At 40.1% G+C, this 24,331-nt stretch overlaps 2 protein-coding genes across 2 annotated transcripts; both read left to right on the top strand.

Moving 5' to 3' along the window:
• Positions 1-1,046: 1,046 nt before the first annotated feature.
• Positions 1,047-5,719, top strand: LOC307249248 (kelch-like protein 10; the record flags this gene model as incomplete). Its single annotated transcript, XM_080025892.1, has 5 exons — positions 1,047-1,180; positions 1,581-2,070; positions 2,411-3,016; positions 3,481-3,630; positions 5,348-5,719. The coding sequence occupies 5 exons, from the start codon at positions 1,047-1,049 to the stop codon at positions 5,717-5,719; spliced, it is 1,752 nt and encodes a 583-aa protein (XP_079882018.1).
• Positions 5,720-7,828: 2,109 nt separating this feature from the next.
• Positions 7,829-23,970, top strand: appl1 (adaptor protein, phosphotyrosine interaction, PH domain and leucine zipper containing 1). The gene is made up of 22 exons (XM_080026159.1): positions 7,829-7,975; positions 10,372-10,470; positions 11,185-11,244; positions 11,606-11,677; positions 12,150-12,237; positions 12,797-12,838; positions 13,095-13,153; positions 13,568-13,714; positions 14,056-14,138; positions 14,635-14,796; positions 15,854-16,042; positions 16,618-16,660; positions 16,925-16,981; positions 17,619-17,710; positions 17,977-18,156; positions 18,380-18,432; positions 19,094-19,268; positions 19,519-19,555; positions 19,792-19,935; positions 20,316-20,366; positions 20,657-20,746; positions 21,261-23,970. Exons 1-22 carry the CDS (start codon positions 7,922-7,924, stop codon positions 21,414-21,416), a joined length of 2,133 nt encoding a protein of 710 aa, XP_079882285.1. The 5' UTR covers positions 7,829-7,921; the 3' UTR covers positions 21,417-23,970.
• The last annotated feature ends 361 nt before the right edge of the window (positions 23,971-24,331 follow it).

The raw sequence follows: 24,331 nt of genomic DNA, 5'->3' as shown, positions 1-24,331 counted from the left end.
GATCATAATGCATTATATTGTGTTCATCACTTAAATGTAGCTATTATATTAGCTGGAAAAGGTTATGGGCTCAACTTAGTTATTTGACCAACTGCTATGTACAGTAGCTTGTGAATTAATTCATTTGAAATACTCGAGTAAAGTACATATATGTAAACATGTGTACCTTAGAAAAAAACAGGCAACTGTTAGTGTATAAAATATATAGTGTTTATAATGTTTCCAAATAAAAATCTAATCAAATCAAATCAAGTATTTTATGCAAATGAGTTACTGGTGTAATGCATATCTATGTAGTTGTTACTACCACAACAACAACAAAAAACTATGTAAGTAAGTAAGTATGTCAAATGTATTTATATAGCGCTTTTCACAGACAGGGTCACAAAGTGCTTTACAATGTGCATTTAGTAGGTAATGCACATATGTACTGTATGTAGTTATAAAAAAAAGAAAAACCTATGATAGTAGGTAATGCATATCTATGTAGCAGTTACTACAATTTTGTGTACCTTATTGTAAAGTGTTACCGCCCAAACAACTTATCAAACTATAAAATGCATTTCCTGCTTAATATGCGTGTGAATGCTGAAAACCAAACTAGATAGCTGATTATAGACTTGAACAAGTTTAAAAAAGGTCTCATTACTATAAAAGGAGTTGAAAAGTTGAATATATAGAAGTTTGAATATACGATTTCTTGGATAAAAAAAAACACTTATTAGGGACAAAACCAATCACACCTGGAATTCACTTCCCCATAGCAACCATTCCAGAGTCCTAGAAGCTTTAGGAGTTCCATTCCATGCAGTTCTGGATTCTGTGATGTCACAATGACTCATTCCAGAATTTTCAACAGGTACAGAATCTTGACACTTCATAACTGTCAAGACATCTGAAAACACACACACACACACACACACACACACTAACACACCGAGAGCAGAGGTTCAAAATATAGATTGAACGTATCAAACTAAATGAGTGTACTAGGAGAAGCATCTTCTTCCACATTTAAGTCCCCCCAAAGTGCAGTGGATAAAGGGATGGAGGACATGGCATTCGCAGTCCTGACCGAACTGCGCCTGGAGGGAAAACTTTGCGATGTGGTGATCAAGGTTAGCGACGTGGAGTTTGATGCCCACAAGATCATCCTATGCAGCTGCAGCTCGTACTTTCGGTGAGTAGGTTACTGCGATATTATACTACAAGCAAGTTAAACAGAGGCAAGCAGACTTTTAAAATCAGCACATTGAATTAACTCAATTTGAAAACCAACACAGAGTAGTTTTACTTCATATTTTATTTTTTCTGAGCTTACCGTCAAGGTTTCTTGGTATATCATGCAATGACAATATATAATCCGTCTGTCTGTCTGTCTGTCTGTCTGTCTGTCTGTCTGTCTGTCTGTCTATCTATCATGTCAATGCTTTATTTCTGACAGAGCAGATGTTTTTCTGAAGTGATTCTCACCTCATGTTACATTATCATCATCAACAATGAGCTTTCAGTTTATTACACATACAGTTGACTTTCTTAAACCCTGATTTCCTCTCTAACCCAAACCCTGACCCCCACAGCACTCTCTTCACCGGAGCCTGGGCGACGTCTCAAAAACAGATCTACACGATCCCCGGTGTGTCTCCCGAGATGATGCACCTGATCATCAACTACGCCTACAACCACTCCGTCCTGCTCACCAAGGACAACGTGGTCGACGCTCTGGCCGCCGCAGACCAGTTCCTTATCCCGGGAATAGTCCAGACCTGCTGCTTTTTCCTGGAGGGGCAGCTGTGTCCCAGGAATTGCGTGGGAATTTGGAGGATTGTGGACTTCTACCACTGTCCCGAGCTGAAGGCTAAAGTCTTTCTATACATCCTGCAGCACTTTGAGAAGATAGCCAGTGTCTCTCAGGAGTTCCTTGAGCTCACGGTTCCGCAGCTGTGTGTTATCATCGAGAACGATAGGCTCGTCGTGAAGAAAGAAAATGCCGTTTACGAGGCTGTGGTCCGCTGGATTAAACACCTGCCCAGACAGAGGGAGGGTTTCCTCTCTGTGCTGTTGCCCAAGGTAACGAAAGAAATCTCACGTTGTATTTTAGTTGGCTTAGTATAGGATGCATTGGGTTGCGTTGTTACAAAACAGCCCAATTGTTCTGCAGAAGACTAGCAAGAAAAACAACAGCTTTGATGGTTGTTCCAGGAAAAAAATTGAAATTGAGGGATGTTATTACGCTGCCCTAAAATTTCATGGAGAGTGGGTCAGGGTTGATAGTTTGATGTTTTTTCTCAGTCGAGCTAAGGGTCTAAGGGCAGCGTGTCATACTGAATGAAATGTAAAGCCCACTGAGGCAAATGTCTATTTGTGATATAGGGCTATATACAAATAAAACTGATTTGATTTGATTTAGGTGCGTCTCGGCTTGCTGACGGCTAGCTACCTCCAGAACAATGTGATCGACAGCGCGTTGGTGAAGAGCAGCTTCGACTGTATGTCCATCGTCAACGAGGCCGTGATGGCTCTGACCGAGTTCAGGTTCAACGGAAGCTCCAACAGTCACTCGCTGAACCGCCCGCGCCTGCCCTCCGCCATTTTGCTGGTTACTGGGGGCAAAGATGACAGCGTCGCGGCAACCAGCTTGGAAGCGTATGATTCCAAAGCCGACTGTTGGGTAACCGTGGGCGCCGAGGAGATTTGGCGAGCTCACCACGGGGCCGCGGTCCTCAATAACTTTGTGTATTTAATCGGCGGCTGCAGCCACGAGTCTCACTTGAATACGGTGCAAAGGTTCGATCTTGTCACATGCACGTGGCAACCGGTGGCACCCATGAACTACTGCCGTTGCTATGTGAGCGTTGTCGTGCATAATAACTGCATTTACGCCATCGGAGGATTCAACGGACAGAATTATTTTAACACGGTCGAGTGCTACAGCCCCGGGACGGACCGCTGGACCATGATGGCATCGATGAGAACCAAGAGATGTGGAGCAAGCGCTACGGTTCTTAATGGAAAGGTGGGTGAAGCAGGAATTAATGTTTTACACAAGCAAGATTCAAGAGATAACAGATCTATTTGGTTTATTTATTAGGTTAATTTGTCATATGCAGAAAAATAACAGAAGCAGTCGTCGGTATAATCACATTTTTAAGTCCCAGGCTCAACAATGCAAAATAGAGGAAGAAAATGTATAAAGAGAAACACACAAGTGAAGAGAGCAACACCTGGGACACAAATAAACACAAACGTAGTACAAAGACACATCGCAGATAAAAAGTGTAGAGGTGCACCATGAAAATATAAAGTAGAATGCCACATAGTTGCTGTTAATTGAACTTACCAAACAAACCTGATACATAAATTCAAGTTTTGCCCCAACAATTAATTAGTTTGTCCTTTCGACACAGAAGTTATTGTAGTTGTTGCATTGATGATCATTCCAAAAATTGCTTAAATTAGTCTTTTCCTACCTGTCTCTAGGTGTACGTTTGCGGGGGATTTAATGGCCGTCGCAGCCTCACCTCGGCAGAATGCTACGACCCGAACACCAATCTGTGGACCACCCTCTCCCCCATGAGGACTGGAAGGAGTGGCGTAGGAGTGGTCGCCTACAAGGGCCGAATCTATGCCGTAAGTAATAACCTTAGTTTAGTTACTGTGTGTGGCTGGCATCGATTTATGGTTCAGAGTTCAGAGTTTGCAGGGTTTATTTAACTGTATTAGCTGTGTTGTGATTATATTCAAGAGTTGTTGCCTGGGTGGAGATACTCTTTAAAGCAGGGGTGTCCAAACTACGGCCCGCGGGCCAACTGCGGCCCGCGGCCCGCTTTTTATTGGCCCGCGGCCGATTTTAAAAATATAATGTAATATGGCCCTTTTCATTTTTAAATAATCTAAATGCACTCATTATATTGCAGAGAAATATGTCCCATAAAAGAAAAAGAGCATCAAGGCCATCCCAGAGGACCCTGCATAATATTCAAATTTAAATTAATATTATTATGGAAAATCTATGTGTCCTTCTCCAATAGCTTCTAAATCATCTGACACAGTGTTTACATTTTTTTTCATACAAAATTCTTCAGCTTTAGCCTCTTAATTTCCCTCTCAAAGTGCACCAGATTCATGCATTTCACTTAAAAACTTAAAAAAATCTCCCGGGGGGGCATACCCCCGGACCCCCCTTGGAGGGGCGGGATCTCAGCTGGCTACTATTTTCACCAAGCTGGACATTAGACGTAAAAGCAGAAAACACTGGGTGTATCAATGGCATTTAACAAGAGGGGGATGTATATTTTTAATGTGCAAGTAAAGTGTTGCCGTGAAGAAGGATTACAATTTACGAAGACACTATGAAACTAAACATCAGAGCAGCTACATGTCCTGATTATTTTTGCAAAGTGGCCCGGCCCTTCGTAGATTTTTCTGTATGTGGCCCTCAGTGAAAAAAGTTTGGACACCCCTGCTTTAAAGGTTCAGTGTGTAGAATTCATTTTTATTTTTTTTGTTACCTTAGAATGGGCCTTTTATATCTAAATAGGAGTGGGGCACGCCACCATGTTGCAAAGCCATTTCTACAGTAGCACAGAATAGACAAACTTAATGGCCTTACGCATTTTTATAGTGGGTGTCCGCCGAAAATGCACCTGAAGACGAAGAAGAAATACTTCAGAATGAATAACTAACTAAATACATCTTCACCTCATCACTTGATATTGTGGAAAGACTTGAGGCGGCGGTGGATGATGCCATCTTTAGTGCCTATAGCTTCTTGTCCTTGAAGGCCACCGTAGCTTCTTTAAATTCTCCTAAAACCAAGGAGAAGACTTGATGTTGCAATCTAGAATCTCACCACTAGATGCCACTAAAAACACCTTCATCACACACGCTGTACCTTTTGGTGTTGCGTTCCGAATCGCATACTCTTTCTTTTTTCTATTCTACATACTACATCCGACGATAAAAAGAATCTAGTTAGGATGCAGTAGGCATACTATTGGGACATACTTTACTCTCTTATTTCATCATAACATTGCGCCTTGATCTTGCCTTTTGCTTTTATATCCGTCGCATCCCCATTTGTTTTCATATGGAGGCTTCGTCGATGTGACGTCACTTCACGTGCGCACTGGATTGTGGGTCAGAATCGCCCAAATAGGATGCACTTTTCAACACTAACAATCTTGGCCGCATGAAGTAGGACATCCGGGTACTTCTAACCATCCTAAATCTGGCCACAAGAATCGGGACATCCTAAATCTTTTTTCTACATACTATATAGTAGAAAGTATGCGATTCGGAACGCAACCATAATCTCAATATCTTCCCTTTATTGTTTCTCTCTTAGGTTGGTGGCACTGTCGATGGTTCCGCCCACTTGCGCACAGCAGAAGCCTACAACCCAAGTACCAACCGGTGGAACATGGTGCCTTCCATGTACAACCCTCGCAGCTACTTTGGCATCGAAGTGATAGACGACCAACTGTATGTGATCGGAGGCTACGACGGCACTAACACACTGCTAGCCGTGGAGCGCTACGATGAAGACGCTGGCATGTGGTACACTGCCTCAAGTATCGAGACGTCACGTAGCGGACTGAGCTGCTGTTTGCTGCACGGACTGGACAGCGTAGTGGAGAAATTGTTCCCTCGCGGACCCCTCATCCCCCTCCGACTACCCAATAACGAGAGCGCTTCAGAAGGGTCCAGTTCAGACTAAAGCCCATTGAGACAAAAAGACTGACATTAAGTCATTCTTAAATAAATAAAAGGATATTTACATTTTAAATAGATGCTTTTATTTTTCAATTGTATGAATATGTATTTGTATCTGTTTCTGTATGTATATTGTATGTGATATACATGTATATACTAATATTTATATTTATACAGTTTATAAAACAGGTCAATATCCTACCTCAAGGACTTTGGATTTGCACTTTTAAGTGTCATTTTTTAAGTTTTTTGTTTTCCTGTTGTGCTGCTGTAAGCTGTGAGTTCACATACTGGATAAATTAATGATTTTTTTTTACAGTTACAAAGATCCATGATGTTTAATATGGATTGACTTTATGATATCAGGTAAATAATAAGATGAATTCATGCAGACAAAATATGTGAACACATGCCACTTTGAAATATGAACAGACGTTGTAAATAAGACATTTTGAAATAAAACTGCTGTAATTTAATAAAAACGACATTCAATAAATTAATGAAAAGGTCCAGGAGCAAGTGAAGTAACATTTTACATATCAGCTTAGTTTCAGAAATGTATTGGATCATTTCACACATTTCAGGTCATAATATAGGCTACAGTTGGTCTTTATTTATTCTGCTTGAATCTGTGTCTTACTTGAACATTGCAGCCTTCAATGTGTTTGTGTGAAACACCTCTAAAGGCCAGGACACACCAGCCCGATAATCGCCGTCGTCAAAAAAAAAGACGAATCTGTTTGGTGTGTGCCGTGACGTCGGCCGACGTAGAGGTCGTCGGCCGACGTAGAGGTCGTCGGGCTTGTTTTGAGCCTGTCGGCCGCCGATTGAACATGTTCAATCGGCGGCCGACCGTCTTTCATTTGGAGCAATTTGATTGGTGGAGGGCTAGCGAATCAGTGAAGCCCGGAAGTGAGGCGGGTAGCACAAACAGCTAACAACAGCTAGCCATCGTTTTAATGTGTTTGTTCGTTTCGTTTTGAGAGTACTCACATGCATCAACCCTTGTTGACTGCTCGACACCATGCTCGACACTCTCTGCTAAAAATTGTGCTCTTATGGTCCATAAATATAAATACGTATTTCTATCTATGTTTATGCTCTAGAGAGATGTCCAATCATTTCCGGCTTTCGTATTTTTTCGGGCCACAATACAGATTAGCGCCGCCTGCTGTTGTGGAGACATTACGTCCCGCGAGCGTACGGAAAATAAACAGTCGTCTCGGTGTGTTCTTTAGCAGCGATGGGAAGCTGGAGCTTCCTGAAACGGCCGACTCCATTTTTTTTGACGACGGCGATTATCGGGCTGGTGTGTCCTGGCCTTTATAGGCCTAGGCTACATGTTGGCGACGTGAGATGATTTATGTTCAAAAAAGTGATAACTGGAAATGAATAATCATTAGTATTACCAGAGGCCTTTTACACTCTGTACAACACACTGAACGCTCATTATGGCCAAAATTACGCAAAATCGCATTTTAAGACGAAAAAAATTGTTTTATACCTAGCCTTATTTAACCATTATTTATAGGCTACTCGATATTTCATTGAGTTGTGACCCTCATTTACAATGATGTTCGGAAACAAATGTCGAGAAACAAAAAACAACAATACAAACACAATATACAATACAAATACAAATACACAACAAGCTGGTAAAGAGAGACATCCCTGACATGTAGAGTGACAAGGAACAGAATTAAATTGGTAAATACAATATAGCCTAATTAAAACAGTTCTGCCCAAAGAAACATTTTGAAACCGATGGTATTGTACTAAAGAGAATGCATTACTTTATAATATTATAATAGATATTATATATGTGTATTTTATCCACATAGATCTACAAAAGCTATTTTCAGTTTATAAATACCATAAATACACGCATATTTTTCTTACCTGCAAACTTAGAAAACGAGTCGCCATTATGGGTCTGAGCTGTACACGAATACAGCGCAAGGGCGATCCTGGACAGACCCGGAATGGCGCCTATCCCCCTTTAAACAAAGAACCAATCAAATTCATGGATCATTTTCATGGAAAGATTTTATCCAATCAAAACCCGTTCGGTGGGCGGGGCATGTGTGGAACCAGGCGGAGCTGTTTTGGGGTGTTGTGTGTGTAGCACCAAGAAATCCTGAGTGGGAGTTGTCGGAGAGATTTATTTTGCTTTTTGTCGGTAGTTTCGCACCTATTTAGCGACGCCATGCCCGGGATAGAGAAGCTACCGATAGAGGAGACGTTGGAGGACAGTCCGCAGGTAACGGCTCTGTCTCCTTAGCAACAGCAGCTAGCATGCTAACGGCTAGGCTAACTGTCTTTGTAGGTTCAGTGTTTGCCAACAAGCATCAGGCTAACTAACTGCTAACGGCCCACTTTGAAACGGGACATCCTAGTTGTGAATTTGCACCATAATATGACTCCTATCTTGATCAGCTGGTGGGGGCTGACGTCAAAAATGCGAGGTTTAAAATGTCACATCATTAAGTTTGCGTTTGCATAGGAAAGAACTCGTTAAATGAATAGTTAGCAGGGCACTTCCTTAGCTACTTGGCTGTGCTTCCTCCCCCCTTTCATGTTCAGTGATAGCCTAACTATTGTGTCATCCTGTTGATTTATGTTATTGGTACATGTCAATGGCACACGGGACATAGAAGCTACAGCTGAACTGCTTCAGATAAGCTCAGAAACACACACACACACACACACACACACACACACACACACACACACACACACACACACACACACACACACACACACACACACACACACACACACACACACACACCATTCACTGTCTTCTTTGGTGGTGTTTCCTGCACCAAAACACCTGCCATGACGTCACCGATTGCGTGTGAGATTCCCTAAAAAGTCAGTTTGGGATAGTGATATATAATTGATCAAAATACTGCAAGTAGCAGCAAACAAGAAAAATCATTGGCTAACCAGTGTGGAAGAAATCTTTTAAATGGAGAATTTGACACACAAACTGAGTCTTGAAGAAAGTACAACAGATAGATAGATAGATAGATAGATAGATAGATAGATAGATAGATAGATAGATAGATAGATAGATAGATAGATAGATAGATAGATAGATAGGGTTTTTGGAAGCTTGTTTCAAAGGGGAGCACCTTCAGCAGTGCAGGAGGTGAAGTGGCATCTCTCCAGCTACCTGTCCACACACGCTAACTGATCGCTCCCATGCTGAGATCTCACACACACACACACACACACACACACACACACACACACACACACACACACACACACACACACACAGAGATACTTTACCCTGATGTTTCTGTAACATTGAGATTCAAAAGCTTTATTGGTCGCATGCACATACAGAATATGCAGTGAACTGTTGGTGTGACAAACTCCATATTACTGTGCTCAAAGTAGCAAAAATAAATACAATAGAATCATTTAACAATAAAGGTTTTATCAGAATATATACACAAAGATAAAGTATATTAAGTTAGAGTTTTGAAGTTACTGCCACGTATGTATTTACATGTGCACAACATTATAATATTATAAATGGATTAAAAGTTAAAAGTAGATAAACAGTTGAGTGTGAGGGTGGGATGTGGGTGGGGTATGTTCGGGAGAAAAAGGGGAAAAAATTTGTACTCGCTGTGCTACAATTCCGTTGTTATTAACATTTAATAAAAAAACCTTTGAAGAAAAAAGTAGATAAACAGGAATCAGATAGGTGGTGAGGAGGACAGTATTCAAGTTGAGTTGTGCAATATGGCCAGATAGGCGTTAAAGTGTCAAACTGCTCCTGATAGTTAACCTGCTATCGGTGTATGAATGAGTGTAAATGGGAAAGTGGGAAAGGAAAACAGGTCTGCCTTGTAAAAGAGTCTCCGGTCTCAATGAGATTTACCTGTATAAATAAAGGTTACAATTATTATTTTTTTTTTTTAAAGTTGATCGCTGGTTGCAAAAAAATGTTACCAGAAGCCTCTATACTTCTGTTGTTACAAGCAACATCATTAGGACCACGACTACAGTCATTTGACATGGAACAGTGAAACCAGTAGGGGACATTTGGTATAAAGCGAATAAGATATAGTACACTGTTTTTGATTCCTCATGGTGGCAACAGAAGTTTACGCACTATAGCTTTACAAATACATTGAGGTGAGAAAGGCAATAATACACAAGGAGCTTGTTGGCTCACTCACTCAAAGCAGAAATGTACAGTGATAATTATAACAATACATTAATTTTATTTGTTTAGCTTTTAATTAATTTTTAAACTCCAAGTAGAGTACATGGACACACCTTGGGAACAGTACTGTACTGTGTAGACAGGTGGCAGGTGTGGATTTACATAGCCCAGATAGGCGTGGGTTTGTTTGTTTTTTGTTGGCAGCTAAAGGAGATTATTTGTCCGTAATTTTCTTCTGTTTGATATATTCAATATTCAACGGCGCACTTTCTTGGATTTGCTGTTTTTTTTTTCTATTTTCCTCGCATATTGCATATTTTCATGTTTCCTTCTTGGCATTCAGTCTGTGGAAAACAAAGGAAGAATTTCATTGTATGACTGAGAACACGTTTCTTATTCCTATAATAAATAGGGTTAGGGTTTGAATTTGAATTGGTAATTAGTTTTCTGTGTGTGTTTTTGTTTTATAGACTCGCTCTCTGCTGGGCGTGTTTGAGGAAGACACTGCGGCCATTTCCAACTACTGTACGCAGCTCTACCAGGCGATGCAAAGGATTTATGATGCACAGGTATGTGACTGCTATAAAATCACCCCTATAACCAAGACAAACCCTTACAACAACTCCTTTATTCCCACTGCCATAAACATCCTAAATAAAAGGTTATGATACACACATCCACATAAACACTATGACACTTTAAGGACGCTATATTGTAATTTTCTTCCTGGTCAAACCTTTTTTGTTTGTTGGTATTTTATTGTTTTATTGGTGGGCATTTATACAGGATTACAGCAGCTACAGATGATGGATTTTCTCGCTCCTTTTTCAGTGCCCGTACGTTATTTATAGCAGTTGGAGCGTGATGACCATTTCAAACAAGGAATTGTTGGATTAATAACTTAAAATAAATGAATACATGTTATTTTCAACCCTTCCTGAACACATGTTGTATGTTTATTGTACAAGTTTGTCTTGTACTGTACAGTATGTTGAGACACGTCTAAGACAATCTTCTGTTATGACAGACGTATAGTGTTCTGAACCTGAATTTGAATATCTCTCTCTCACACACTGCTGGCTATGCATGTAAAGACAGAACATTCAGTAACATACAGGAATGTTCATCTAAACTTTCCTCCCATACTTGGGAGCTATTAATGTACGCTTACAGACGGCTTAATGAGAAGTATGATATGTATTAACATTGACTGTAATGTATGGACCTGGAAAATCATAATAAAAAAATAATTAAAAATAAATAAATAACTTTTCTTCCCTCAGAATGAGCTGAGCGCTGCCACACACCTGACGTCCCGACTGCTCAAAGAATACGACAAACAGGTACGCACAGTCTCACCCGCCAACAACCTCATGGGACTGGGTATTAAACCTATGGCAGTAACCACGTTATAACACTGAAAATGAGCTTCATATGTACTACTAACCACCGTCTATTTAGCACTAGCCCACAACCTTAACACACGAGCCACAGTTTAAAAGTGCAGTCAGTGATTCTGGAGAACGCTTGTTGTCAAATTAAGTGAATATCGCCTCATGATCCGCCATCTGTCGGTACTGTGTGTGTGTTTTAAATAAATCCAGCGTTAATACACAGCGTAATCTCTTTAAATGGGCACGTTACCTGTTAATGGCCTTGTTTCTGAATTGTGCTATAGAAATAAACTTGCCTTGTTGTTTGCAGCGTTTTCCTCTAGGGGGCGATGACGAGGTGATGAGCTCCACACTGCAGCAGTTTGCTAAAGTCATCGATGAGGTGAGAGAGAATACAACACCAGAGCCCTGTCTGCTATTAACCATTAATATGACTCTCTTTAAGTTCTATTCATCAAGCTTTATTAGTCTCAATGTAATAAGAACTATACTGCCAATGCATCATGTAAAAAGAAAACAAATTCAATGACAATAGTAGTAGCAGTAATCAAATTGAAGTAATAATACCATCGTATTTATCAATGGATTCTTTCTCTCTCCATCTTTCTCTCTCTCTCTATATATATATATATATATATATATCTGTCTGTCTGTCTGTCTGTCTGTCTGTCTGTCTCTCCCTATCTATCTATCTATCTATCTATCTATCTATCTATCTATCTATCTATCTATCTCTCTCTCTCTCTCTCTCTCTCTCTCTCTCTCTCTCTCTCTCTCTCTCTCTCTCTCTCTCTCTCTCTCTCTCTCTCTCTCTCTCTCTCTCTCTCTCTCTCTCTCTCTCTCTCTCTCTCTAGTTGAGTTCCTGTCATGCGGTCTTGTCCACTCAGCTTGCAGACGCCATGATGTTTCCCATCTCCCAGTTTAAGGAGCGAGACCTGAAGGGTAAATAAACACACACCTGCACTACACTCAATAATCCAACCCTGCTACACCTCTGGCTCCAAGAACGAAATGGTTTAAGTTTCATAGCACAAACATAATCAAGTTTAAAAATGGTTAGGGTTAAGGTTCATATTGAAATGAAGGTGATTTTGAATGTGATATTTTGTTATACTGATTATATTCATATAGGCGATTATAGGGTGATACATTGCATTTATAACTAAGACTTTAGTATTGTATACAAGTTTTGTTTTTTGTATGGATTTGTAAATTTTTGATTAGTGTATAATGTGAATAATTAGTGTCCAAGTAAAACTAGGTTTTTATAACTGCTAAATTTGAATAGATCATTGCCAGCATTTGAATAAGGTTTGGGATTTAATGAGCAAGACAATTGTAAAAAAAAACATTGTTGTTTAAAATATAATATTTGTCTTTAGTGAAACTGAGGGAACCAATCTGGGCGAAACTACACTTGTACAAAACAGTATATGAGTACATACACTGCAAAAATATTCCTTTTCACGCTTAACCTGCTGTTCTTTGTGTCTCCCTCCAGAAATCCTCACTCTGAAAGAAGTCTTCCAAATATCCAGTGATGGTAAGTTAACACTGATACTTACGCTCCGGTGGCGTAGTGGATAGAGCACGTAACATATTGGCTCCGCCCTTCGTTGCAGTGGTCGCAGGTTCAAATCCGACCCGTGGACCTTTACTGCAGGTCATCCCCCCCCTCCCCTTCTCTCTCTCTCCCCATTTCAACTCTGTACTATCTAATAAAGCTTGAAAACGCGCAAAAAAGAATCTTCAAAGAAAACAAAAAAAACACTTACCTTTCTGTGTGTTTGTGTGTTCAGATCATGACACGGCCATTAACAGATTCAGCCGTCTCTCCAAGAAGAGGGACAACGAAAAGGTAAACACCTCACTGACTGAACCTGTAGCAGTTTGATTATTTACATTTGATCAAATATATTTCTACTTCTGCTGGAATTATTAGACACATATGTATTTTTGTGAAATAAACTATTACCAACTACTGGATAATCTAGTCCGGTTTTGAGTGTTTTAGTCTATTAACTTATATTATTTATTAATAATTAATATAAGACTGCTATTACAGATGATGATAACCTTTTTTTGCTCCAACAATAAAGTATAAAAAAAAGCAGTAAAATGATGCTACCTTGTTAATGATATAAGTTGAACCTCTTTCCTACTGAAATCATATCAAAGTCCTGTCTGTGTGTTGCATTGATTGCTCTGTTAATTTTATAAGATAAATCTGTTGTGTGTCATATCATATCAAAGTCTTGTCTGTGTGTTGTAGTTGCGTGCGGAGGCGGTGGAGGACGTGTACACCTCCCGTAAGAAGCAGCACCAGACCATGATGCATTACTTCTGCTCTCTGAACACGCTGCAGTACAAGAAGAAGACCGCTCTGCTGGAGCCGCTGCTGGGATACATGCAGGCACAGGTACAGGGACAGACAGACAGACAGACAGACAGACAGACAGACACATACACACACACACACACACACAGACAGACAGACACACACACACACACAGACACACACACACACACACAAGAGACACACAACCAAAGAAACACCCAGATACACGCGCACACACACATGCACACACACACTTATTCACACACACACACACACACACACAAACACACATATACATACAGGCACGCAAGGAAACACGCACACAGACATGCTGTGAGAGCCTGAGGAAGGTATTTTTTTCCCCCTTGAGTTATACATTTTATTTCTATTAATATTGCTGTTTATCTGTTTGTTCTGTGCAGATCAGTTTCTTTAAGCTCGGCTCAGAGAATCTGACCTCGCAGTGGGAGGAGTTCCTGGGAACCATAGGAACCAGTGTGCAGAAGTAAGGACCCTACATTCAGTTCTACGCCCCTAAAAGGGTCTTTAGCCTGGCTTGGTTTTCAAACTGTGTGTTTTAGTTTCTTAGCCATAGTGTTAATATCTTTATTTTCATTTCTTATTATTTTTTTGCCATGAAAAGCGACTTTAAATGGTTAGTGGTATGTTATTATCATGTATTATTATTGTATTTTTTTCCTACATTCAAGGTCTTGAAAACTTTATTTACTGTAGTTCAGTTTTGAAATCACAAAGGTTGTGTGGTTATGAAGAAATTGCAAACGGATGAAAACATGGTCAGAATATAACGACATCATCAGAATGGCAAATCTGACGAGACCATGTTAATTCATGTTCTGTTTGTGTGTGTGTGTGTGTGTGTGTGTGCATGCGTGCTTGTCTGTCTGTCTTTATGTGTGTGTGACCCTGTCTGTCTGTCTGTCTGTCTGTCTGTCTGTCTGTCTGTCTGTCTGTCTGTCTGTCTGTCTGTCTGTCTGTAGCGTGCGTCGGGAGATGGATGAGGAGGTTGGGCAGATGCAGCAGACCATTGTGGACGTGGAGCGATCATGTGACCCGCTGTACGCCCCGTGTGAGCCCGACCCCGCCCACTCTCCGCTCTGTCGCAACCTCACCAGGAAGCAGGGATACCTGCACATACGCAAGTACGACACACACACGCACACACACGCACACACACACACACGTCTTTATACTATTATTTAAAGGTGCTCCGAGGAACTTTCAGCTTTTGTCAATTCTTGCACGCACCCCCTTTTTTACTATGCCAGTCTTATAGTTCCAGGGTGAGGGACCCAAAAAATATATACAAAAATAGTATTCTTTGCACTGATGGTCTTGTTTGCTCTTACATGTCATTTATGATCATCAGAGAAAAATTTGACCGTTTAAGAAATACTTAAAAGTTCCTCGTGGCACCTTTTAATGTTTGCATTAAAGCTCCCGGGTGCATAAATATTGTATCATCACACCGTCACTGAAATCATCCTTGTGTTATAAGTATTTATTCCTAAAATAAAGAAATGCATTTCAAGTACATCTTAATAATTTGTGTCAGTGTTTCCACAAAACAATATAACGATGTAACAATATCCCTGAGCAATCACTCAAAAGAAAGAAGGTCTTAGATTCCTGGTGCAAATGCTCTTCTAGTGGCTCTATGATGCTACCACTGGGGGGCGCCAACATTTTAAGAAGGCCATATAGAATTTAAATATTTTTTTGTTGTTGTACTTTTTATGCTTTATTAGGCAGTTTATGAGAGAAGGAGCCGGATTCTAACCTGGGCCTGCTGTGAAGAGAACTGAGCCTCTAAGGGGCGACGCTCTAACCACTACACCACGAGAGCCCCCCTGAGTATTTTTAGTCCCCTAGCAGTTACGCAAGAATGATTGTCCATTAAAGTGTTTGTCTGACAAAGCATTACAGAAGGACCATATTTTTTAGCCCAATATTCCAAAATAAGTGAGAAAAAAAGGGGTGCTCATGGTGTAGTGGTTAGAGCATTCCCTCTATAGAGGCTCAGTCCTCAGTAGCCTGTGGTCATTCTCTGCGCGCCATTCCCCTCTCTGCCCCATTTCATCTGTCTCTCCAAAATCTGTCTTATAAAAAAAAAACATCAAAAAACCTTTTAGTTGTGTCCTCCCCCACCCCACCCCTCCTGTCAGTAACAGTCTGCCACCCCCCCTTTGTGTCCCTCAGTAAGACGGGCCTGGTGTCTACGTCGTGGGACCGTCAGTATTTCTTCACGCAGGGCGGTAACCTGATGCAGCAGGGCAGAGGAGAGGTGGCAGGAGGTTTGGTCACAGACCTGGATAACTGCTCCGTTATGGCCGTGGACAGCGACGACCGACGATTCTGCTTCCAAGTCACTTCCTTCGACGGCAAGAAGTGAGACGGATTTAACATCTGTATTTCATTCATCAGATGCCTTATCTATTTGAATGTTTTTCAGAGTTAAAGCTACAGTGCGTAGCTTCCTTTGTTGGCAAGAAGTGAGAGGGATTTTGAATTGGTCTTTTATCTCTCTGAATTATTTGGGATGTTCTCTCCATGTTTAAGCTTTTCTGAGTTAAAGGTTCTCTCAGCAATTCTGGAGAACGCTTGTTGTCGGAATGACTTTTTGCCAAAATCAGTGAATATCTCCTCACGATCCACTACCTGTCCGTATTAAGTGGGCTCTGAAAAAAAATACGGCGTTAATACACAGCCTAGGCTCTGTAAATTGGCTCCCTTTTGTTTACATATTTGTTTACATACCAGTTTACAGAGCCTAGGCTGTGTATTAACTCTAGATTTCTTTCAGCCATCCACAGTACAGACAGGTATCGAACAACCAGGAGATATTCACTGATTTTGACAAAAAGCATTCTCTCATTAACTCCACCTTTACAAGAAGGTTAATGAGACAAATGATTTATTTAGAGGTTAAACTTGTTCCTTTTTCTCTTTGTGTTTGTTGTCAGAGTGGTGACGCTGCAGTCTGAGAGCAGGAGGGACTGTGACGAGGTAAAGGGTTTTTATTGATTAAAAAAAATAAAAAGTTTAAACAAACAAACAATCACAACCCCCACCCACCCCACACAATCCTTGGAAAAAAACATAAAAAAAGGGGAAAAAAAGTACAGATAGATATAACAAATACACACATTACTAACAATTGGGGAGAGAGGTGAAGGGTTTTTAAATGTCACGTGACTCGCTCTGTTTTGAATTGTTTTGTTTTGTTTTGTTTTTCTCTTAACATTGTTTCTGTGATCTTTTCTCCTCCAGTGGATCTCAACCATCAACAACATCTCCAAACGGATTTACCTGAGTGAGAACGCAGAGGTCTGTGTCCCGTTCCCCTCGTTTACTTTTATTTACCTGCTGCAACGGCACAATGGAAGTTTTCTGGCAGCTTTCTCTAGGTTTAATCAGTTACAGCTACATGTTATTTTATAAAACTGGTCAAATATTTTCTAAAATGCAGTTGCAAAATGGATATTAGCAGCAGAGTACTAACGAATGCATCACACTCCCACTTTCATTCAATAAATGTCATAAACCATACTCAAATTGGAGACTTTTTTTGGCGCCATTTTGACCATACATTTTATAATAATCTAATATCAATGAATGTACAATATTGAATAAAACACTGATCATAAAGCTATTAGATACATTTTCCTATAGATTGATGCTAGCTACAGTTACAACTATATGTTATTTTATAAAACTATAGTGAAATCTTTGCTTAAATGCAGTGTACTAATAAAATGCTTCACGCTCCCACTCCTATGCAATAAATGTCATAAACCATACTCAAGTTGAACTCATGTCTTTAACTTCTGGGCAAGTAGGGCGCCGTTTTGACCATATATTGTATATTAATATCTCATATCAATGTACATCATTAAATAAGGCACTGCTCATAAAGCTATGAGATATATTTTCCTATTAGTAAATGCTTTCGTCCTATTCTCAGGAGCTGGCGGCCAGAGTGAACCAAACGGCTCTCGAAGCGGTCACGCCCTCGCCATCCTTCCAGCAGAGACACGAGAGCATGAGACCCGTCAGGTGTGTGTGTGCGTGTGTGTGTGCGTGTGTGAGTGTGTGTGTGTGTGTGTGTGTGTGTACTGTGTGTGTGTGTGTGAGAGAGAGAGAGAGAGAATTTGTGAGTGAGTAAACAAGTCAGACCTCCACCAGTAAAACAATGCATCTCCCTCCCTCTCTCTCACCCTCCCTCTCCCTTTCTCCCTCTATCTCCCCTCTCTCTCTCCCTCCCTCCCCCCTCTCTTTCTCTCTATCCCTCTCTCCCTCTATCTCTCTCTCTCTCTCTACAGTAAAGGCCGTGCGGGGCGAGCGAGCAGCATCAGTTCCGTGGGTTCCGAGCCGTCGCCCGCCATGTCTGTGCTCTCATTGGACGCCCTGGTCGCCCCGGAAACACCCATCCAGTTTGACATCATATCCCCCGTCAGCGAGGAGAACTCAGGACAGAGCAAGACCGCAGCGCAGTCCGGCAGGTGTGTGTGTGTGTGTGTGTGTGTGTGTGTGTGTGTGTGTGTGTGTGTGTGTGTGTGTGTGTGTGTGTGTGTGTGTGTGTGTGTGTGTGTGTGTGTGTGTGTGTGTGTGTGTGTGTGTGTGTGTGTGTGTGTGTGTGTGTGTGTGTGTGTGTGTGTGTGTGTGTTGTTAAGTAAGTTTTGCTGATTCAGTTTTCAATTTGCTTCCTTGTGTTTGCGTCCCCAGAAGAAGTAATCCATTTGGAGAGTCAGGAGACAACACATCAGAAGACAGCGAAGGTACCGCTTCAAAAAATAAATAAAACCAAAAAAATGTAACGATCATAAAAATATTTAACCTAATATTTCTGTGTGGTCCAACCCTTGTGCTGTGCAAAAAATGGAGGTATACAAAAAAAACGTATAGCTAATAGTTATTTGTTATATTAAATAAATAAAGAATTCAATAAATACAAATAGATGGATACATGTTACCAAATGTTTCTGTGTGAGGTCCAGACTCAATCCTGCACCAGCTGTAGTATTTTACAACAGTTAAATTTTTTTTTATAGCCCAATATCACAAATGTGAAATGTCTATTTGTGATATTGGGCTATACAAATAAAACTGATTTGATTTGATTTGATTTGATTCAACCCTAACAAACCCTTGTGCTGTTCAAAAGAATTGAGGGGAAAATGGAGGGATAATTTTTTTTATAAATAATAATTAATAATTTAAAAAATAAAACATGAAATAAATAAATAATAATATAATAGACGGACATTGTACCATTATTTATATTACATAAATAAATTAATAAATTAAATACAAATAGACGGTGATATTTTACTTAGTATTTATCTGTGTGGTCCAACCGTTGTGCTGTGCAAAAAATGGAGGTATTAAAAATACAAATTAGACGGTCATATTTAACCTAATGTTTTCTGTGTGTTCCAGACTCGATCCTGCACCAGCTGTTCATCGTGCGGTTCCTGGGCTCGATGGAGGTGAAGAGTCCGGAGTCAGCCGAGGTCATCTCTGAGACCATGAGACAGATCCTCGCTGCTAGAGCCATTCACAACATCTTCAGGATGACCGAGTCACACCTGCTCGTCACCTGCGACTGCCTCAAGTAAGAGCAGAGAGAGAGAGAGAGAGAGAGTGTGTGTGTGTGTGTGTGTGTGTGTGTGTGTGTGTGTGTGTGTGTGTGTGTGTGTGTGTGTGTGTGTGTGTGTGTGTGTGTGTGTGTGTGTGTGTGTGTGTGTGTGTGTGTGTGATTTGATCATGAATGTTTCTCTTGCTAACACACAGAAATCACTATGACACAGATATCAAAAGGGACATTAATAACTATTTATTAATGTTTGTATTGTTCTTTTCAGGCTCATTGATCCTCAGACACAAGTCACTCGACTCAGGGTAAGATCATCAATTCAATTACAATCAAAAAGCTTTATTGTTATGACTATTGTAGAAAACAGTATTGCCAAAGCATTACATATATTTCAAATAATAACAAATGAACAACCCGGAACAACCCCCCTCCCAAAAATTTTAATAATAAAATAAAATAAATCTCTTATTCTCTGCTGAGATAGTTTCAGTGTCAGACATGTTTCCTAATGCTTCATCGTATTACTTCTCTGTCTGTCTAGTTCCCCCTGTCCAGCGTGGTCCAGGTTTCCTCCCACCAGGACAACAAGAGGCTGTTTGGTTTCGTTCTGCAGACGGCGGCGGGCGGGCGGAGTGACGTACAGACGGTCTGCTACATCTTTGAGTCCAACAACGACGGAGAGAAGGTAGACTTAGTGTTTGTTTTACGATACGATAGAAATTTATGTGTCAGAGCAATTTGGTAAATTCTTTTTTCAGTCAGCTCTGTCCTGACTCCCGACCATAGACTGTATGTCGTTAGCCTCATAGCATAATTGCCCAAATCATATTTACTCTACTCTACTTTTACTCTACATCTACTCTTGTCTACATCTACTCTACTCTACATCTACTTTACCCTACTCAATAACCCTTAAAATATGACTGAATATATGATGAAAATATGCAATTATGCTATTAGGCTAAAAGTAGATGTAGAGTAGAGTAAATATGATTTGGGCAATTATGCTATGAGGCTAACGATATATAAGACTATGACCTGATTTTCTTCTTCATGTGTTTTCAGATCTGTGACAGTGTCGGCCTGGCCAAGCAGATCGCCTTCCACTCTGAGATGGTGAGGCCGATACATTAAAGCCCCCGCAAACCCTAAATCCACGACATCCTTCTAACTATGTAATGTGTGGAGTTAGTTGCATGATAGTTAAGCATCTGAAAAGAGTTATAGGCATATTAATTAATCCAAATTAAAGATACTGCCATTTTAAGTTGATTAACTTTACAGTAATTCAGTTTAGACGAGGCGGGCTATGCTCTGTCTGAACGCTCTATTTAAAAGCTACCCTTATCTCATGGCCAGGTGTCTTTGTGAAAGTGAAATATTTTTGTTGTTTTGTCGTTGCTAAGGACCGTAAGGCTTCGGAGAAGAGGAAGGAGCAGGACAAGGCCAAAGAGAAACAACAGGAAGAACTCAGCAAACAGAGACAGATAGAGAAGGTAACCGTGGTCACCATAACACCACACTGAAACGTAGTTGTTTGCCCTTTATCACATGAGAAAAACTCTTTGGGATTTCAGTATATCTAATAGTACTGGTGAACTCCTCTGAAATAGATGTGGAGTGAGCTATTCTGGAGAACGCTTGTTGTCAAAATCAGTGAATATCTCCTCATGATCCGCTACCTGTCCATACTGTGTGTGCTCTACCACACAGTTTCAACGCACACACAGTACAGACAGATAGCAGATCATGAGGAGATATATTCTCTGATTTTGACAAAAAAGTGCTTTTGACAACAAGCATTCTCCAGAATCACTGACTCCACCTTTAATGTGCCCTTTTACTTAAGAAAGAAACTTTGTAAGTTCTAGGGGTGAGGGTTACGAAAAATGTGAAAAAACGGTGACCTGTATATTGAAGTCTGTGTTTGTTTATTAACCAATACAAATTGTTTTGAAAAAAAATAATTAAACTTTGTATTTCATTTGAATGTTGTGTTTTTGCGTCCAGGATCTTGAGGAGCAGAGCCGTTTGATCGCGGCCTCCAGTCGCCCCGGTAACCCGCCGGCCGGCGCTGACGGACAGGTCCTGGTGCTTAGCAACAGCCAGTCAGAGGACAGCGATGCCGGAGAGGAGGGGAAGAAGGGCGGAGAGTCGGAAGCCTAACGACTAACAGGAGCCATGTTTTAACCACCCAGGAAAAGTCCTGTCTGTTACTGTCAAAGCAAACCGGGAACCCCACCCGCCCGGGGACTGCCTGGCACTGCAAAACATGCGCTCCTGCTTCTTCTCTGCTGGACTCTGTTGGGAGTTTAATGTGGAGCCTCTGTCACTCTGAAAACCGGAGGATGAAAAAATATCAAAACACAGACTTGTGTTCTACGCGCTGTGTGTCAGAACGTTGCTTTTTTATATCGGCTCCACGAAGATAGTTTATTGATAAGTCTCAGTTTTTTTAATCTTTATTTTATTAAAAGAGTAAAACGTCGTGACGGCGCGTGGGATCATGAACCAGGATCTTTGGAGAGAAATCACGGAGTCTTATTGTGAAAGGCACTTCGGCACTTCCTGTTGTCAAATGATCATAGGGTCGACCATTTAACAAAATAAAATAATAATGTAAGTATCCATGTAACTGAAGGCTGGATTTGAACCCCAGCCGTTGCACCAAGGACTGGGCCTTATACGCACTCTACCAGGTTAGCTAATGGGGTGCCCACAATTTGAGCCTTTTCTTTGCCAGACGTAAGACTTAATCTTAAATCCTACTCATCCCCGACAATGTTAATGTGTGAAAAAAACACAAGATACTGTCGGCAGAAAAAATCGCTGCAATTTTATGATTAAAACTCTACTGAAGACAAAACTTAATCTGTTACTTTAAAACATTGACCACTTAACATGTTGCACCTTCTCCTTTTTATCATTGTAGTTATGAACGAAACACTTGTTTAAAATTCTCTTTGAGTCATTATGATCCATCCAAAAAAATGAATAACCTTCCATCAGATTCCACTGCCAATATTACCACCTTTTCTATGTTTCCGAATTCGCCTTTTTTCTGTGTTTGTTTGAGGAATTTGTGTAAAAAAAACAAAAAATAACAAATTAACATATCATGATGCGTGCTGCTTTGTCCTGCTTTAACGCGTTGCCAGGCCACCAGACGAACAGAATGAAAAGTTGCATGAAAGCGTTGCTAAAGTTGATGTGCAACTTATATCGCTCAACTCCGACCCACAGCTCAGATTTTAGGCCTTTGAAAAAGTTGCTTCAATCTCGTTTTATCTCCTGTGAAATCCCGGTCCGATATGACGTTTGGAAAAAAGTTTGATAATTTATCAACAATAGAAAAATTTTGACTAAAACGTAGGCATGGGCCGGTTTGATATTCTGACGGTTATGATAACCTTAACCAAAAATACCATTATACCTGTTGATGATATACCATTAAGGTTTCACATTATCACAGTATTGAGATCACAGCTCTCAAATGTCTTATTTTGAAATGTCCGGGTAAAAAACTACTTTTTTTTTTACACCTGAACACAATCTTTTACATTTTTAAAACAACATGTAGTTTATTCAGAACATTAATAAACTTCTATGTTAACAATAATTGAATTATTCTAAACTAAATGGAAATAAAAGCGGTCCTTTAAGTGAGCAGCTCAACAAAGTATTTAGAGACATGCTCCTTTTGTACACATTTCTCCTCTAGTAAAAATGGTGATTATGATGCAGGAATATTCTTTACATTAAAAAACATACAATAGCGCTATTAAAAGCTTTTTCATATCACAGTAAACCTTGAAACCGGTTATCGTCCCATGTCCCATGCCTACGAAAACTAGAACTAAAAAAATTACTGTTCTCCTTGATAATGTGATTTTGGTTCTGTCTTAATTCACTCAGAGAACTTTGAAGGAGTTTTAACATTGTGTGTGTTTGTGAGACCGTGTTTGGTCCATTGTGTCATTGGCTAAAAAAAATCCTCTTGATATCGTCATATTTATCTCTGCTTTTCACTAATGCTTATTTTGGGGCCTTTAATGTGTTTTTCACAGGTTTTCATTTCCTTTAATCTGCCTTCATTCAGATTCATTCAAAGGGATTATCTGTTGAACTGAATGAGCTACATGTAGGGATGTTAAAGATATAGTGCGTAACTTTTAGATATAAATGAATGTCAGTTACATTCAAGGTATCGCCAAATGAGTTAACCCAAAGTTGATTAAGCCTGTCAGCTCCACAAAACTCTCTCTGTACTTCTCAGTATGGCAGCGTTTACAAACTGGTGTCACCCCTAAACACTGGTGCAGGAGCTCAGAAAAATCCCTAGAAGAGCCCAAGAAATGTTTCAGTTGTTGATTCTACTGCTAAGAAAAAAACTGGACGTACAGCAGAAGGTATAAAATCCATGCGCGATCACTTAAGGCTTACCTCATGTATATGCACCGACAGTGTTGTTGTAATTTACTCAGAATTCCTCGTGGGGGGGCGACAGAAGTTACGCACTATAGCTTTAAAGGCCACTACAGACAAGCCTTTAATTGTTACTGAAGTTTAGGAATGTTTATCTGGGAGAAGCGGTGCTGGTTGGAGCTGCACTTTACTGACGGGATCGAGGATGTTGAACTGTAAATATGTTTTGTTTCATTGTCATAAATAATAATAAAAAAAATAAACAAAAATGCTTTTAAAGGATAAATAAAGCACTAACTCCACCCGCCCGAGTCTGTCTGATCATGTTCTCAGATCAAGCGAACCTCCATAATCTACCAGAGCCGAATTAACTGGACAATTATATTTATTTTGTATGTTTTATGTAGTTTATTGTTATATTTATATATTCAAATCTCATTAGCTGTAATTTTAAGAAACTCAGAATATCACTATGATATGATTTTGTTCCTGACTAAAAGTGGAAATAAAAAAGACAAAACAATTATATAGAAATATAATATAAAAACAAAAGTATCTGAAAATATACCAAACAAACATGACGTTTATTTAGATTAATATTTGATGTCAATTTATAAAATAAATGTAACTTTACATATAGCGTTGTTTTGTTAAAA

Source organism: Ammodytes marinus (assembly GCF_949987685.1).
Source record: "Ammodytes marinus genome assembly, chromosome: 4".
Lineage (NCBI taxonomy): Eukaryota > Metazoa > Chordata > Actinopteri > Uranoscopiformes > Ammodytidae > Ammodytes > Ammodytes marinus.
Note: the sequence above shows the minus strand (reverse complement) of the source record. Positions and strands in the feature narration are given on the sequence as shown.